We start from the raw sequence: 17,226 nt of genomic DNA, 5'->3' as shown, positions 1-17,226 counted from the left end.
ATTAGCATGTAGTAACAGTTTGAGGAGCCTGTTTATTGCAGAACGAAAGAAGGCCTTATATTGAGCAGGATGTAAACTTTACTTTTGCAATTTCTATAATACACGTGGGTACGTATGTATCATATTTATGGCAGTTTCCAGAACCGTTTGAAAACGGCTTAATAGAAAAGTCGAAACTGGTGGTGAACTAAATAAAGTTCTACACAGCAACTAGAACGGTTTTACATTCATTCAGCAGTACATAGCGGTGTATGGATACTTTTTATCAGATAGTTATATTGCCCGACTTTTCCTTTAATGAGCGCTCATGGAATTTCATCAGAATGCCTTTCCGTGATGCACATTATGGTCAAAATCGACTACTCGTAGTGGGTCCGCGTCACGTGCTTGCGTGTAAATCAGCCCCAACCACGTCACTAGTGGGTCAGTAACGTCAGTGATAAACTGACTGTGCCAAGTGTGGAGCAGAAAAAGGGGACTTGTGTCGTCTGCTAACATCAGAAATCAACTATTATAATAATTTATTTTAGACTGAAAGTCGTGGTAGAGGTAGGCAACTATCATGACAAATATAATAAAAATGACTTTAAAAATGCTTGTTGGTTGCTGAAAAAAATCTCGTAGCTGGTTTTGGAGATTTTTGCGTTTCCACATTCAGACATATTTCGGTCCCAGCCCATCGTCTGGTGACCTATCAACATTTAAAATTTAGGATTACAAACTCTTCCCGTAATGCAAATGCAAGTATACACATCTGCAAGATTCATAAACGTACAAAAATAATAAAAGATCGAAGATGTCAAAATAGGCAACAGTTTACATACCATATGCAATCGCATAAGTTCTGGAGGCAGTTACAATGCTTATTAAGTTGCACGGCATTTACTGAGCTTATGCAATTGCATATCGTATGTACGTTGTTGTCTACTTTGACACCTTCGATTTTTTATTATTTTTGCATGTTGGTGAACCTTGCAATTGTGTATACTTGAATTTGTATTACGGGAGGAGTCTGTAATTCCAAATTTTAGTTGCTGACAGGTCACAATACGATGAGCTGGGCCCAAACATGTTGTGAATAAGGAAATAAAAAATCTCCAAAAACAGCTACAAGATTTTCTCAGCAACTAACAAGCGTATTTAGACTCATTTTTATTATAATTATAGTAATTGATTTTGTGTTTTTGTGTCTCCTCAGTCTTTCTTTTGGTGTTCGTTTTGAGTCACAGTGCAAAGGTCACATGAGATACTGATACGTTCCCTACTAATTTTCTACAAGAAGGACGAACTGTCTGTGAGCTAACAAGCATTTACGATTTACAAAACTTGGACGAAGAAAAAGACAACGCTATACATAACGAATAATGTACATGGATAAACGATTTTAATGAAAATTAATTCAACGTTAAAAGAGTTGGATGTATTTGGCGAAAACAGTTTCCGATGTTATTCTTCACTTTAGAAAGAAAACAAGAGGCAAAGAATAAAATAAAAAGGTTCTATTTACTGCGTTCCAATTTTGTTGTGTATGTTTGTAAGCATATATTTGGTCGATCAAATTAAAATACACTATGTGATCAAAAGTATCCGGACATCCCCAAAAACGTACGTTTTTCATATTAGGTGCATTGTGGTGCCACCTACTGCTAGGTACTCCATATCAGGGACCTCAGAAGTCATTAGACATCGTGAGAGAGCAGAATGGGGCGCTCCGCGGAACTCACGGACTTCGAACGTGATCAGGTGATTGGGTGTCACTTGTGTCATACGTCTGTACGCGCTAGGTCCACTGTTCCGACGCGATAGTGAAGAGGAAACGTGAAGGGACACATACAGCACAAAAGCGTACAGGCCGACCTCGTCTGTTCACTGACAGAGACCGCCGACAGTTGAAGGGGGTCGTAATGTGTAATAGGCAGACATCTATCCAGACCATCACACAGCAATTCCAAACTGCATCAGGATCCACGACAAATACTATGACAGTTAGGCAGGAGGTAAGAAAACTTGAATTTCATCGCCGAGCGACTGCTCATAAGTCACACATCACTTCGTTAAATGCCAAACGTCGCCTCACTTGGTGTAAGGAGCGTAAACATAGGACGACTGGACAGGGGAAAAACGTTGTGTGGAGTGACGAATCACGGTACACAATGTGGCGATCCGATATCAGGGTGTGGGTATGGCGAATACCTGGTGAACGTCATCTGCCAGCGTGTGTAGTGCCAATAGTAAAATTTGGTGTTATGGTATGGTCGTGTGTTTCAAGGAGGGGTCTTACACCCCTTGCGTGGCATTATCACAGCACAGGCCTACATTGATGTTTTAAGCATCTTCTTCCCACTGTTGTAGAGTAATTCGGGGATGGCGATTGCATCTTTCAACACGATCGAGCACCTGTTCATAATGCACGGTCTGTGGCGGAGTGGTTACATTACAATAACCTCCCCGTAGTGGACTGACCTGCACAGAGTCCTGACCTGAATGCTATAGAATACCTTTGGGATGTTTTGGAAAGCCGTCTTCGTGCCACGCCTCACCGACCGAAATCGATACCTCTCCTCAGTGCAGCGGTCCGTGACGAATGGGCTGCCATTCCCAAGAAACCTTCCAGCACCTGATTGAACGTATGCCTGTGAGAGTGGAAGCTGTTATTGAGGCTAAGGGTGGGCGTACACCATCACGATGGGCGAGACTCAATACAGATATGAAACTCAAGGAGCGCTGCAGAAGACTCACTTGCACGAATAATCGATTGAGGCAAGAAAGTCACTCGTCTAAAAGAAGCTTAACTGCTGTCTCTGACGTTTGCTGAGCACATCTGTAAACACTCGCGGTTACGGAACGATCCCGTGATGAAATGTTTCGCTTATCATTGGATGTTGTATCTCTCTGACCATTAAATCTGAAGCACAATGAAGACGAGATGTAATAGACGTCGAACTAGCATGAAGCGTGCTTCACGCTTGGATATATAGATGATTCACATTTCGGCGCAACCACATGAAATAGCTAGGAGTAGAGCCACCTACATTCTTTGTAGAGAGAAAGATTACGCGGTAGCTTTAGCAGTCAGGAATCTTATTTGAATGTTGATTGTTTGTGAGGAGATCGTGCTATTCCCCGTGCAAGAAGGTGAAACGTCAGCCAGTCAGCCAGCATTTTGCGGAATTCCACAGAGGCAGGATCTCCACCTATCAGATTGCGATTTATTGCTCCGCGATATTGCTGCTCGCGTTGATCAGGATCCCACGACTACCATGCAACTGCAGAATCGATGGGTTCAGGATGATCATTTTCAACGCCATGCCGGGATTCAGTTGTACCGACCATCTACCGGCCGAGAGGACAAAGCATACAGCGCACTCGGCCGATCAGGCCTCTGCTGCCACGTCACACACCAAGGGTCTTGCTTTCAACTATGTCTTATACTGCTCCGTCAACTTCTTCTCGCAGTATCATATTTCCCATCTCATAGTCACCAACTTCCTCTTTTTATTCTGCAACTGTGTCCTGAAGTTTGTTTCCCCCGTATAGACCACATATATATTCCTTCCACCTTTCAGCTTTCCGTTCTTTGCTTAGCACTGACTTACAATCTGAGCTCTTCTCTTTTCTCCAGTAGTCTTTAATTTTCCTATAGGCGGCTGTTATTTTCCCCCTGATTATCCACGCTTCTACAGCCTTGCGTTTCTTTTTGGAAATTTGTGGTAAGGACTATGGGACCAAACTGCTGAGGTCATCGGTCCCTAGGCTTACACACTACTTAATCTAACTTAAACTAACTTACGCTAAGGACAACACACACACCCATGCCCGAGGGAGGACTCGAACCTCCGACGAGGGGGCATTTCTTTCTAGACATTCCTGCGTAGCCATTTTGCAATCTCGTCTTTAAAAGTCTGTATTCCCTTTCGCCAACTTCATTTGCTGTATTTTAATATTTTCTCCTTTTGTCAGTTAAAATCAATATCTTCCGTCTCATCAAAGATGGCTCAAATGGCTCTGAGCACTATGGGACTTATCATCTGAGATCATCAGTCCCCTAGACTTAGAACTACTTAAACCTAACTAACCTAAGGACACCACACCTTCCCTATTCCATATCTGAAAGAGACCCATTTGTCTTACCGAGTGAGTGGTGCAGCGGTTAGCACACTTGTTTCACATTCGGAAGGACGGCGGTTCAGCTCCCTGCCGCCGATCCAGATCTAGGTTTCCGTAATAGAATGATTTAAGAAAATCAGCCAACCAGCTGCAGATAAAAACTGCCTCTATGTGGCTGGTGTCATGAGGCGACTGACAAAGTTGTTGCAGCTCCAGTGGGAATCATTTTTAATAGATTTAATATGGTTTTACTGATAGTCATACGTTCCTTGTTACTTGACATCAGCTTTCTTGCTCTGAAACTTGTCGTCATCAATATGTGATTTTACGTATAAGTAATTTTTGTTTATTATATTTTTATCCAGTGGTTTTGTAAATCCTTTACGCTTTGATAATTCTTGTTAACGATGATGTAAAAAAATTCCCTCAATAGGTGCATGTACTTCTTAAGTAGACAATTTTACAATTGATTAAACCATTGTGAAGGATTGCTAATTAACGTTTATACCCACTAATGGTTAGCTGATTTTCTTAAATCATTTATTTACATTCACCGTTGCTGAACAGCAGCTATGTTCCAAATTGTTCCTGTATTTCCCCAAAGGCCTCTGGGCAAATGACGGTATGGTTCCTTTGAAAGGACACGACCAGGTTCCTTCCCCGTCCTTGAAACAATTCGAGCTTGTGCTCTGTCTTTAACAACCTTTATGACAACAGGACATTAAACCCTAATTTTCCTTCCTTCCTCTCATTGTCTTCCACTGTATTTCATTCCCCTTCTATCAGTGAATTGTTGCTTAATGGTTTCTCTGAAATTCTCAACAACCCCTGGTTCCTTCAAATTATCCAGGTTCGATCTCCTCAGTTTCGAACCTTTTTGCAGTATCTTCACTTTTAATCTACAGTTCTTAACCAATAAATTGTGGTCGTAGTATATCATCAATCAAGACTGAGCTATAAGCGATTGGTGGAAGCGATATTTTTGATGGTCTGTAGTTTTGTTTGATATGCTTTGAAAGGCTGTAGTTCTGCTTGAAATACTGAAAAAAAAGAAAATGTGTACAATTACACCACTTCTGTACGTCGGCCAACAGCAGTTACTCAGCAAGTTACGCAACCTTGTGCAAAATCTCATATATTGGCAACATGTCAGATAACCTTGCTAAAGAGTTAGTCGCACGACTGAAGACCTGCATATTATACCACCAGCATATCAAAAATTTTTGTTCAATAGTAAATAAAAACTGCAACAGTTGACACAGAGTGGTGTTTATAAAATCATTGCGAACAGTATGGAAAAGTAGTCCGCGCACGATACAGTGACCGATGCGCAGCGACATATTTTCGTCCAAATCCTGGGCGAGTTCATTCTTTTGCTCGGAAAGGGTGACAGAATCGAGGTGCACACCCTGCAGTCTGTCGCAAACGATTTTACACAAACTACGGTAAAAAATTTCATTTCTGTGTTACTACTTTACGTCAGCTTCATGTTGACATGCCCATCATTTCGTTAATGTCAAAGTTTTGTGATATTTGCGTTGAAGTAAGACACTGAGCGACATTCGAAAAAGTTTGCAATGAAAAATAGGAGTCGATAAGTTTTTGTACTTAGTGCATATTTCATAACATGTTACTGCTTATGAAATTTGGCTAACATGTCGATATTTTCTTTAGACTAGGGTGGAGGTCTCTATCTTTCACCAGTGTCGAGAAAATTGATCTGATGTAGCCCACTCATTTGCGATCGCGTGCGCTAGCGATAAAGCAAGAACGAAATATCTGTAACATTACTCATACTTCATAAATGGTTTAAGATATCGAAATGGTATTTTGGCAAATGATAGCACGCAAAGAGGAGAGTATTTTGCAATATGGCTACTTTCCAAAAATTTATTATCTATCGTGTTATTCCAAACTAAAGACTTTTTCGATGAAGTAATATAGTATTGGGGGCCATCGATAGCTGGTGAAACGAGAAATGCTGTGGGCTTTGGAATAACATAAGTGAACACATTACACGCTTATTTTTGTATTGACGGTGTGGTTTTTCATAAGCTATTGACCTCACTTTTCCTCAGTTCGTCACTTAATAAACTTAATGAACCACTCAGTAATTAAAACTTCCGGGCTAATAGGCCGTGGTCCAATAGTAGAGATACTTCTCCCTGACGTTTCGTTGCCAGCTGCGGGCAACGAAACGTCAAGGAGAAGTATCTCTACTATTGGACCAGTCGTAGACTCACCTCAGATGATGTTGCCCGCAGCTGGCAACGAAACGTCAGGGAGAAGTATCTCTACTATTGGACCACGGCCTCTTAGCCCGGAAGTTTTAATTACTGCAGACGCCGGCCGTGAAAGCCTACATGCTATGATTAATGAACCACTGTTTCAGAACTCTCTCGCAATTGCGTTTGCAAAAAATATTTGTGAGGTGACACTGTGTAAACTCCGCTGTGTTTTTGGTAAAAAGAAGCAAATTTTAACATGGCAACAACAGCAATGTAGGTTTTGCTCAAAATTCGCCACTTATGACACTTCTCTGAATTCTACAAATGGTTGACAACTCAGCCGAAAGTAAGTCGCTGCTTTTGTTGCATTTTCAGCGGAATCCTTTCTAGATACTACCCAAAGCAGGGGTGACGACAGTAGATCTTTCCGAGTTGTCATCATGCAAGTGTGGGTGTGGAGGGGTTCCACTTAATATTTACAAAAAATGTGAGCGTAGGGTTAATTTTACAACAGCACTTACCCTCAAACGCTCGATATTTCCCCCTACTGCACCTGCCCCCCCCCCCCCAAATTACCTCTTTCCCCACGCGTGCCCTGCCGACTGCGGATCTAACGGCCATCTTATTCTGTGCACACTCTGTATATTGGTCGAGCAGCGCTGTGGCAATTAGTCTGAACTTGAGAGAAGCTGGAGATTAAGGCAGAAAGATTCAACTTATCGACGATGGGTTATCCTGGTCACAATCCATTGTAAGCGCTATTGCTACTCTCTGTTCTTCGCCGGAGCAAAGTCTCACATATTCTGCAATGTTGCCACATCTCATAACAAGCCCTTCCAGTATTGTCTTGGGCCTCAGAACAATTTCATCACAACTTCATTCTCAAAACTGATATCAGAAAGTATGGCCAACCAATCACAAAGTTTGCTAATGAAATGCCACTCTCACTGTCTGACATTTCACACGCACATGCACTGCCAGTCGATCGACGGGATCCCAGTATTGATACTGACTTGCCTGTTGTGACACATAGATTTCAGTCCCTTAATGAAGTGGTCACCTCATGGGATAGCGAGGTTGTAGTGGGTTCATTGTATCCAAAGGCATCATGCTCGTATATGGCGGTATGTGGATGCCAGCGATATCATAATCAGCAGGGCTTACAGCAGTTCATCAAAAGTCATTCCACTTGACAATGGTGAAGGGACACTTAGTCGAATGCTTGTGGCATTTTAACCACTTTTGACGGTTAGAACCCTGAGAATATATATTTTTGGGTGTACACTCCGCGAGACACTGCTTTCTTTCATTCTGTGACCCAATTTAATGTTTTATAGTGTAACCATTAGTGTTATACAGATAGCCGTACCGTAGGTGCAACCACAACGGAGGGGTATCTGTTGAGAGGCCAGACAAACGTGTGGTTCCTGAAGAGGGGCAGCAGCAGTAGTTGCAGGGGCAACAGTCTGGATGATTGACTGATCTGGCCTTGTAACATTAACCAAAACGGCCTTGCTGTGCTGGTACTGCGAACGGCTGAAAGCAAGGGGAAACTACAGCCGTAATTTTCCCCGAGGGCATACAGCTTTACTGTATGGTTAAATGATGATGTAGTCCTCTTGGGTAAAATATTCCGGAGGTAAAATAGTCCCCCATTCGAATCTCGGATAGGTTAGAAAATTTAAAAAGGGACATGGATAGGTTAAAGTTAGATATAGTGGGAATTAGCGAAGTTCGGTGGCAGGAGGAACGAGACTTCTGGTCACGTAAATACAAGTTTATAAATACAAAATCAAATAGGGGTAATGCAGGAGTTGGTTTAATACTGAATTGGAAAACAGGAATGCGGGTAAGCTACTACAAACAGCATAGTGAACGCATTATTGTGGCCAAGATAGATACGAAGCCCACGTCTACCACAGTAGTACAAGTTATATGCCAACTAGCTCCGCAGATGACGAAGAGATTGATGAAATGTATGATGAGATAAAAGAAATTATTCAGATAGTGAAGGGAGATGAAAATTTAATAGTCACGGGTGACTGGAACTCGATAGTAGGAAAAAGGAAGAGAAGGAAACGTAGTAGGTGAATATGGAATGGGAGTAAGGAATTAAAGAGGAAGCCGCCTGGTAGAATTTTACACAGAGCATAACTTAATCATAGCTAACACTTGGTTCAAGAATCATAAACGAAGGTTGTATACATGGAAGAAGCCTGGAGATACTGGAAAGTCTCAGATAGATTATATAATGGTAATACAAAGATTCAGGAACCAGGTTTTAAATTGTAAGACATTTCCGGGGGCAGATATGGACTCTGACTACAATCTATTGGTTATGAAATATAGATTAAAACTGAAGAAACTGCCAAAAGGTAGGAATTTAAGGAGATGGGACCTGGATAAACTGAAAGAACCAGAGACTGTACAGGGTTTCAGAGAGATCATTAGGGACCGATTGACAAATACAGGGGAAAGAAATACAGTAGAAGAAGAATGGGTAGCTTTGAGAGATGAAACAGTGAACGTAGCAAAGGATCAAGTAGGTAAAAAGACGAGGGCTAATAGAAATCCTTGGGTAACAGAAGAGATATTGAATTTAGTTGATGAAAGAAGAAAATATAAAAATGCAGTAAACGAAGCAGGCAAAAAGGAATACAAACGTCTCAAAAATGAGATCACCAGGAAGTGCAAAATGGCTAAGCAGGGATGGCTAGAGGACAAATGTAAGGATGTAGAGGCCTATCTCACTAGGGGTAAGATAGATACTGCCTACAGGAAAATTAGAGAGACCTTTGGAGATAAGAGAACGACTTGTATGAATATCAAGAGCTCAGATGGAAACCCAGTTCTAAGCAAAGAAGGGAAAGCAGAAAGGTGGAAGGAGTATATAGAGGGTCTATACAAGGGCGATGTACTTGAGGACAATATTATGGAAATGGAAGAGGATGTAGATGAAGATGAAATAGGAGATATGATGCTGTGTGAAGAGTTTGACAGAGCACTGAAAGACCTGAGTCGAAACAAGGCCCCCGGAGTAGACAACATTCCATTGGAACTACTGACTGCCTTGGGAGAGCCAGTCCTGACAAAACTCTACCATCTGGTGAGCAAGATGTATGAAACAGGCGAAATACCCTCAGACTTCAAGAAGAATATAATAATTCCAATCCCAAAGAAAGCAGGTGTTGACAGATGTGAAAATTACCGAACTATCAGTTTAATAAGTCACAGCTGCAAAATACTAACACGAATTCTTTACAGACGAATGGAAAAACTAGTAGAAGCCAACCTCAGGGAAGATCAGTTTGGATTCCGTAGAAACACTGGAACACGTGAGGCAATACTGACGTTACGACTTATGTTAGAAGAAAGATTAAGGAAAGGCAAACCTACGTTTCTAGCATTTGTAGACTTAGAGAAAGCTTTTGACAATGTTGACTGGAATACTCTCTTTCAAATTCTAAAGGTGGCAGGGGTAAAATACAGGGAGCGAAAGGCTATTTATAATTTGTACAGAAACCAGATGGCAGTTACAAGTGTCGAGGGGCATGAAAGGGAAGGAATGGTTGGGAATGGAGTGAGACAGAGCTGTAGCCTATCCGCGATGTTATTCAATCTGTATATTGAGCAAGCAGTAAAGGAAACAAAAGAAAAATTCGGAGCAGCAATTATAATCCATGGAGAAGAAATAAAAACTTTGAGGTTCGCCGATGACATTGTAATTGTGTCAGAGGCAGTAAAGGACCTGGAAGAGCAGCAGAACGGAATGGACAGTGTCTTGAAAGGAGGATATAAGATGGACAACAACAAAAGCAAAAAGAGGATAATGGAATGTAATCGAAATAAATCGGGTGATGCTGCGGGAATTAGATTAGGAAATGATACGCTTAAAGTAGTAAATGAGTTTTGCTATTTGGGGAGCAAAATAACTGATGATGGTCGAAGTAGAGAGGATATAAAATGTAGACTGGCAATGGAAAGGAAAGCGTTTCTGAAGAAGAGAATTTGTTAACATCGAGTATACATTTAAGTGTCAGGAAGTCGTTTCTGAAAGTATTTGTATGGAGTGTAGCCATGTATGGAAGTGAAACATGGACGATAAATAGTTTACACACGAAGCGAATAGAAGCTTTCTAAATGTGGTGCTACGGAAGAATGCTGTAGATGGGTAGATCACATAACTAATAAGGAGGTATTGAATAGAATTGGAGAGAAGAGAAATTTGTGGCAGAGCTTGACTAGGGAAGGGACCGCTTGGTAGGGCATATTCTGAGCCATCAAGGGATCACCAATTTAGCATTGGAGGGCAGCGTGGAGGGTAAAAATCGTAGAAGGAGACCAAGAGATGAATACACTAAACGGGATCAGAAGGATGTAGGTTGCAGTAAGTACTGGGAGGTGAAGAACGTTGCACAGGATAGAGTAGCATGGAGAGCTGCATCAAACCAGTCTCTGGACTGAAGACCACAACAACAACATGAGGAATGTCAAGTTAAAAGATGTATCTTGCAAGTTTTTATCCATTATCGAATAAACAGCAAGGATTAAACTTTGTTGTACTCTAGCTTCTCTTATATTGAGACAACCTAACTGCCATAACTCTGCTTGACTGGGTTATGTACAATTTTTTTGCAGCACTTGCAAGTGATTACATACACAACACTTTGTCTCGTATATTTCAATTTATCCTTACTGTTGAAGAGCATTGTATCTATTCTTTTTATGGTTATCACATATCAGGCATCTAGTTGTTTTTAGGTAATATTCGAAAAGATGACGAAATTTTAGCTTTTTTACAAGACTGTCTGAGATTCTGCAGACATTTGGGATAATTCACTATTTTTTCCACAACTGACAGGTGAGATCTAACATTAATTTTTTTGGCGGTGATATAAAGCTATGACGCTGTCTGGATGTAATGAATTCAGCAGACGACAGTGTAAGTCGACTGACTGCCCGTACATTTGCTAGAGGACAAGTGAACAACGGTTAAATTTTTATACATCGGTATCTCACTTTCAGGCACTGTAGCGCAACAAACCGAGAAAAAAGTGACTTCTCTTGGGTAGATCTTTAATGCGCTGTATCATTGAAACTGCGAATTTGCGATATTAGCAAGTATAAATACGAAATCCACCAAATACGCACGATAGCTTCGGAAACTGTGAAATCGAGATTGCGCTGTACGACGTGCTTCTGTTATGCAATTTGAGCACAGGGCACATCATCTAGTCAGCTAATTACTGCGTACATAGCAGACGTGATCTCTTCAGCCAACGGCAACGTTATTATTTCGTTACGCGCACACACAAAGTAATGTACTTATATTATAGAAATAATAGAGCTATAGCTTCGTATGTAATTTTGGTTCCGCTTTGTTTTCGTGAGAGATGTGGTTAGGTTAGGATGTGAGACGACATCTTAAACTGATGCGAATGAAGCAATGATATTGCTACTCTTGTTTTCGAGAAATATGTGGCTCTCTTATTCCGAGTATGTCGTCGTTTCCATATCGCCATTTCCGAAGGTATGGTACGTCTTGGACGTAAGAAACAGAACTTAATCCTAGAACATTAAAGAAACGGGGGACACTGTGACAGTATTACTAAACCATCTTAAATTTTACTACTCCATATTTTATTCAAAGGATGTCATAATTTATAGTTTATGCACTAGTTAATTACAGTTATAAGGTCACCAATGGTATGCCACGTAAAAAATAAGTACAATATGTCCAGTTTTACATCAAATACTGACAAATTGCTCAAAATGTTTGTGGGAACCACGAATTTGTACAAGCTGCAATTGTAAATTATTTGAGTGTTTAGTGATCTTGGGAGTGAATCGGTGTCTTTTATACTCCCTTTTGCTGCAAATACTTCGCTATTGTTTTACGAATAGGTCACGATTTCCAGGAGTGTCGTTAAGCCGCTTTCGGATGTACTTTCTGAATATAGCGCGGTTTCCTATAGTGCTGTCAGGCTGGAACATAAGAGCACAGCTTGAATTGGCAGAAAAAATCTGGTTATGGTGACAGATTGATCTTTAACGTATCCAGAGGTCTATGTTAGGTTGGAATGTAACCGTCTGGTTGTGAGTTGGCGAAGCCAACGAATATGAAAGCAAAAAGTCTGGGTGTGGTGACAGACAGATGTGTAGCGTAGCCAGAGGTCTAGGTTATATTGGAATGCAACAGTATAGCTGTGAGTTAGCGAAGCCAACAAATGTGGAAGTAAAAACCCAGGTTGTGGTGGCAGACTGATCTGTAGCGTTGCCAGAGGTCTGGGTTAGGATGGAATACAACAGTTCGGTTGTGAGTTGACGAAGCGAAATTTGAGAAAAGGAAACACAACAAAGGCCGGTGAAATTATAGGAAATTGCGAGTTCGATGGAATGCAGCGATGGTCGAAAAAACGCTTCCTTGAGCCCGCTGAATTTCGGACCAAGGTTTCCGAGGGAAACCAGCGCCTTCAGTTTGCTAAACATTACAGGAACGTTACACCATCGCTTTGCTTGGTACTGTACATTACATTGTTCAGAATAATAAAAGAAAAGTCTTCCTTGTGACGACGATCATCAGAGACTGTTTCAGTTCATACAGCACTCTAGATACTGAAGGTTTTCAGTATCTTACAGTGAACCATAGTCTGAACTTCGTGGATACGGAAGGTCTTTCCGTTCACACAGAACATGGACAAAATGTTGCGGGACGTCACAGGTGCCATCCGAAGATATGGCAAAAAGACCAAACATTTCGCATGTTACCTAGCTGAGTATATGTTCTGTCGACCACATCGCCAGAAAAAAATATTACAATACTTTTTTGTTGAAGCGAGTGAGCATTATCCGCCTAGCGGAGCTGTGATGCAATAATTCTTTCAAAATTTGCTCAAAGCACGACCAGCGATTACAATTTCGTGGCTTTCGGGGGAAACCAGCGCCTTCAGTTTGCTAAAAATTGCAGGTACGTTACAGCATCGCTTTGTTTGGTACTGTACATTGGAATACCTTTTTTGTTCTCGTTTCATTCTTAACATCTTTTCGTCGTTTGTGTATTCGCGCATTGAAAAAGTGATGACATAATTGGCTGAATATACAGCGTGTAATGTGCTCTCATTTTGTGTTCTGAGTGGCTGAGAATATCTGTCCTGTGCCCAGATATTGTAACATATCGCACAGCGCAATCTCGATTCACAGTTTCCGAAACTATAGTCCCTTATTTGATGGATTTCGTAGTTTTACTTGCTTATTGCGCAAATTTGCAGTTTCATTGCCACCTATCCAAGAAACGTCCTTTTTTTGTCGGTTTGTTGCGCTACAGTACTTGAAAGTGCGATATCGATATATAAAAATTCTACCGTGAACAAGGCAAAGGCATGTTATTCGATGTCAGTTACTTCACCAGACTTGTGGAGTTTTAACGGTAGTTCCCTTCTATGATCAATAAATTTTGATGTTCGTATCAGTGTGATGCGATTGTCGAGAATTTTTTTTTTTTGCGAATATCCTTCTCCTTAAAAGCCAGCTCTTTAGGAAGCCTTCGCAATGTTTGCTAAACTCTCTCAACAAATAGGAGCCAAATTCATCTATTTGAGTTTCAGTATTATACCTGGTTACATGTACAATTCTTAGTTACCAGAATTAAACTTAACTCCTAATCATTTGCTTGTGAGAAGAAAATATAGCTTATTCTGCACATACCACAAGAAACCTATAGTAGATGACAGATAATGGCTTTCTGTGAACATAATATAGTATAAATTACCTACTTACGATTTCTAGACATACGTACATTTCCACAGAATCCTCGACAGGATAGTTTTCACAGTACAACAATTCGTCGAGACAGATCAGTCCAACGCAGAGAATTCTTTTGTCGCTCATTGCCGTATTTATCTCTGGCCGGCGAGGCTGAATACGTAGACTTCGTTGTAAGCGATGTAGACTGCTATAAACGAGCTCTGTGCTGTGAAACTGGTCTTGAAAAGAATCTCGGGTCTCAACACATATCAGCACAAGTGTCTCACTGCCAGCAAACATCAGAATGCTATCTCATTATGTAATATTTACCACTTCTGACATAGAGGAAGGTACCTGAAGCTAGTTATTTCTGTCCGCTTGTAGGATGTGATGCAAGGGTCTGAATTTCGTGGTCATGTAATGTCATCTGTTACTCTGGTTGAAAGAAAAAGCAGAAGCGCTAATGTAAAGAGCCAAATGTTACAAATTGTTTCCAGCACTGATTTGGAAAAAGCTGTGTAATGTCAACGTAAGTAGTATTGGCCTATATGTTAAATTGAAACACTGGCTCCTCTGACTGGACTGACAATATTTTCTCCAAGAAATGAGCTACCACGAACCTAGCAGTAAATAACTATCAAACTTTCATTCTGAGACCATTCTCATCCGTCATAGTATAATTCAGCGTAATACCGTTGCAACGTTTAAGAGCTCCGGTAATCGTTTTTAGTTCCTTAAATATACTATAATTCAATGTTATGCCGTTGCAACGTTTAAGAACTGTGATAATCATTCTTAGTTCCCTACCTTGATGAGAAAATCAATTAAATTTATATATCTAAAGTAAATTCTTTTTTCAGGTTAAATTATTATAAATCTTGCAATAACCCATGTTAATTTTTAGTATAATTATTAAACATCAGAATATGGTTACTGATAAACGGTTTGAATTCATACTGTGATAGACGCCACAGGAACATCTTAGCTGTCCCATTATCATTGCTGGCATCATATTTTGAGCCTTAAACCTGCACAACTTATTGATCCGTCCATCTTTTCCACGAGCGTTCTTATCTTCGGCAGTCTACTGGTTCATTCGGATACGCCGCTTTGGCCAACCCAGATTTCGGCGTATTTTACAAATGCTGACGCCAGTTACTACGTTATCGCATCTTTGATGCTCTCAATGAATAGAGATCCTCGCGATTTCTGAATTGCTTTCACGGTCACACAATGAGTAACAAGCTATATATTGTAAGAACTACATTTAAAATCTTTCCACGTTTCCTTCTTGAGTTAATGCAAGGGTACAATTTTCCCTTCCATACACCAGTGATGATTTGTAATTACTTTGCGTACAGCAAAAAATGCGTCTCTTGCTAATTTGTACTCCATAAAGCACCTACAATTGTTAAATTCGGTATAGGGCTCAAGTGGTTTTGCTGTCCGATACGCAAAAGTCTAAATATATAACTATGAAATTAGGTCACTGATTTTATGTACACTATGTGATCAAAACTATCCGGACACCCCCAAAAACATACGTTTTCCATATTAGGTGCATTGTGCTGCCTCCATATCAGCAACCTCAGTAGTCATTAGACATCGTGATAGAGCAGAATGGGGCGTTCCGCGGAACTCACGGATTCGAACGTGGTCAGGCGATTGGGTGACACTTGTGTCATACGTCTGTTTGCGAGATTTCCACACTCTTAAACACCCCTGGATCCACTGTTTCCGATATGATAGAGGAGTGGAAACGTGAAAGGACACGTACACACAAAAGCATACAGGCCGACCTTGTCTGTTGACTGACAGAGAGCGCCAACAGTGGAAGAGGATCGTAATGTGTAATAGGCAGACATCTATCCAGATCATCACATAGTAATTCTAAACTGCATCAGGATCCACGGCAAGTACTATGAAAGTTAGGCGGGAGGTGAGAAAACTTGGATTTCATGGTCGAGCGGCTTCTCATAAGCCACACATCACGCCGTTAAATGCCAAACGTCAGTAGGGGGACTAAGTATGTGCCAGGCCACGCTGCATTGTTGCCAAATTAATTCAAGATGGCGGCGATGACGTCATCCACGATGGCGGCATGTAGACTTGGCAACATCGCATGACGTCATCGAAGATGGCGGATTTTGGCAGGAAAATAGGCCAATTGTGCTTCATCCACTAACCTAACCTCAAGAAAAAAAGGCGAGAATTTTGAATTTTGGCGCGAAAATAACCGAACTGTGCGACGTCCACTAACCTAAGCCTCCAGAAGGAAAAATGGCGGGAAATTTTAATTCCAACAGGGTAATACATGCCCAGACCGTCCTTGTCTTATTATTATTATTAATTATCATTTATTAACATTCATTATCATTCATTGTAATTTATTATCATTCATTATCATTTATCATCATTTATTATTATTTATTATCATTTATTATTATTGACCTGCCTCCACTAGAAAATTCCCTCCAAATTCATATTCCAACAAACCTTACTTTTGTTTATTATTATTCATTATTATTTATTAACATTCATTATCATTCATTTTCATTTACTATCATTCATTATCATTTACTATCATTCATTATCATTTATTATTATAGGCCTACCTCCACTAGAAAATTGCGCCAAATTCAAATTCTAACCCGATATTCTCTCGAAAACTGTACTTCTATTTATTATCATCATTTATTATTTATTCAAGATGTCTGATTTTCTCGGTGAGAAAGCCATTTTCCTTGCATCCATGACAAAAATCTATCACAAGTTCAAATTCCAACACCATAATTGATCACATGTACGAGCTTTCTCCATCACTTATCTTTTTTCACTGGTAGCCTATCATAGTCGTGTCAAATAATAAACTGCACTTATAGTAACATAATTCACATCCATTGATTTTGCAGGGGGGAAGGGACTGAAGACTTTATTTCAAGCAGTACGGTCATCACTTGTTCTCCAACACAGTCAGCACACACATCTTTGATATCGCAGTGCAGTCACCATGACATCCTCACTTCAACTGAATTAGTTCAAATCCTCGCCACCCCCCGGCCAGCGCGAGGAGACACTGCCTACACCTGTCACGTGAGGCGGCCAGCCACTAGTGCGAGGGGCGAGCCCAGCGATCACTCCCACGTCG

At 40.7% G+C, this 17,226-nt stretch overlaps 1 protein-coding gene across 1 annotated transcript in view; it reads right to left on the bottom strand.

Moving 5' to 3' along the window:
* The window catches only part of LOC126474703 (ketohexokinase-like), a 59,629-nt gene extending 45,380 nt beyond the window's left edge, over positions 1-14,249 (bottom strand). The window contains exon 1 of the mRNA XM_050102180.1: positions 14,131-14,249. Coding sequence (XP_049958137.1) covers positions 14,131-14,222 — 92 coding nt within the window. The 5' untranslated portion in view covers positions 14,223-14,249. The remainder of the gene's footprint in view (positions 1-14,130) is intronic.
* Between the last annotated feature and the right edge of the window lie 2,977 nt (positions 14,250-17,226).

Source organism: Schistocerca serialis, chromosome 4, assembly GCF_023864345.2.
Source record: "Schistocerca serialis cubense isolate TAMUIC-IGC-003099 chromosome 4, iqSchSeri2.2, whole genome shotgun sequence".
Classification (NCBI taxonomy): domain Eukaryota; kingdom Metazoa; phylum Arthropoda; class Insecta; order Orthoptera; family Acrididae; genus Schistocerca; species Schistocerca serialis.
This window is presented reverse-complemented; position numbering and strand designations above follow the sequence as displayed.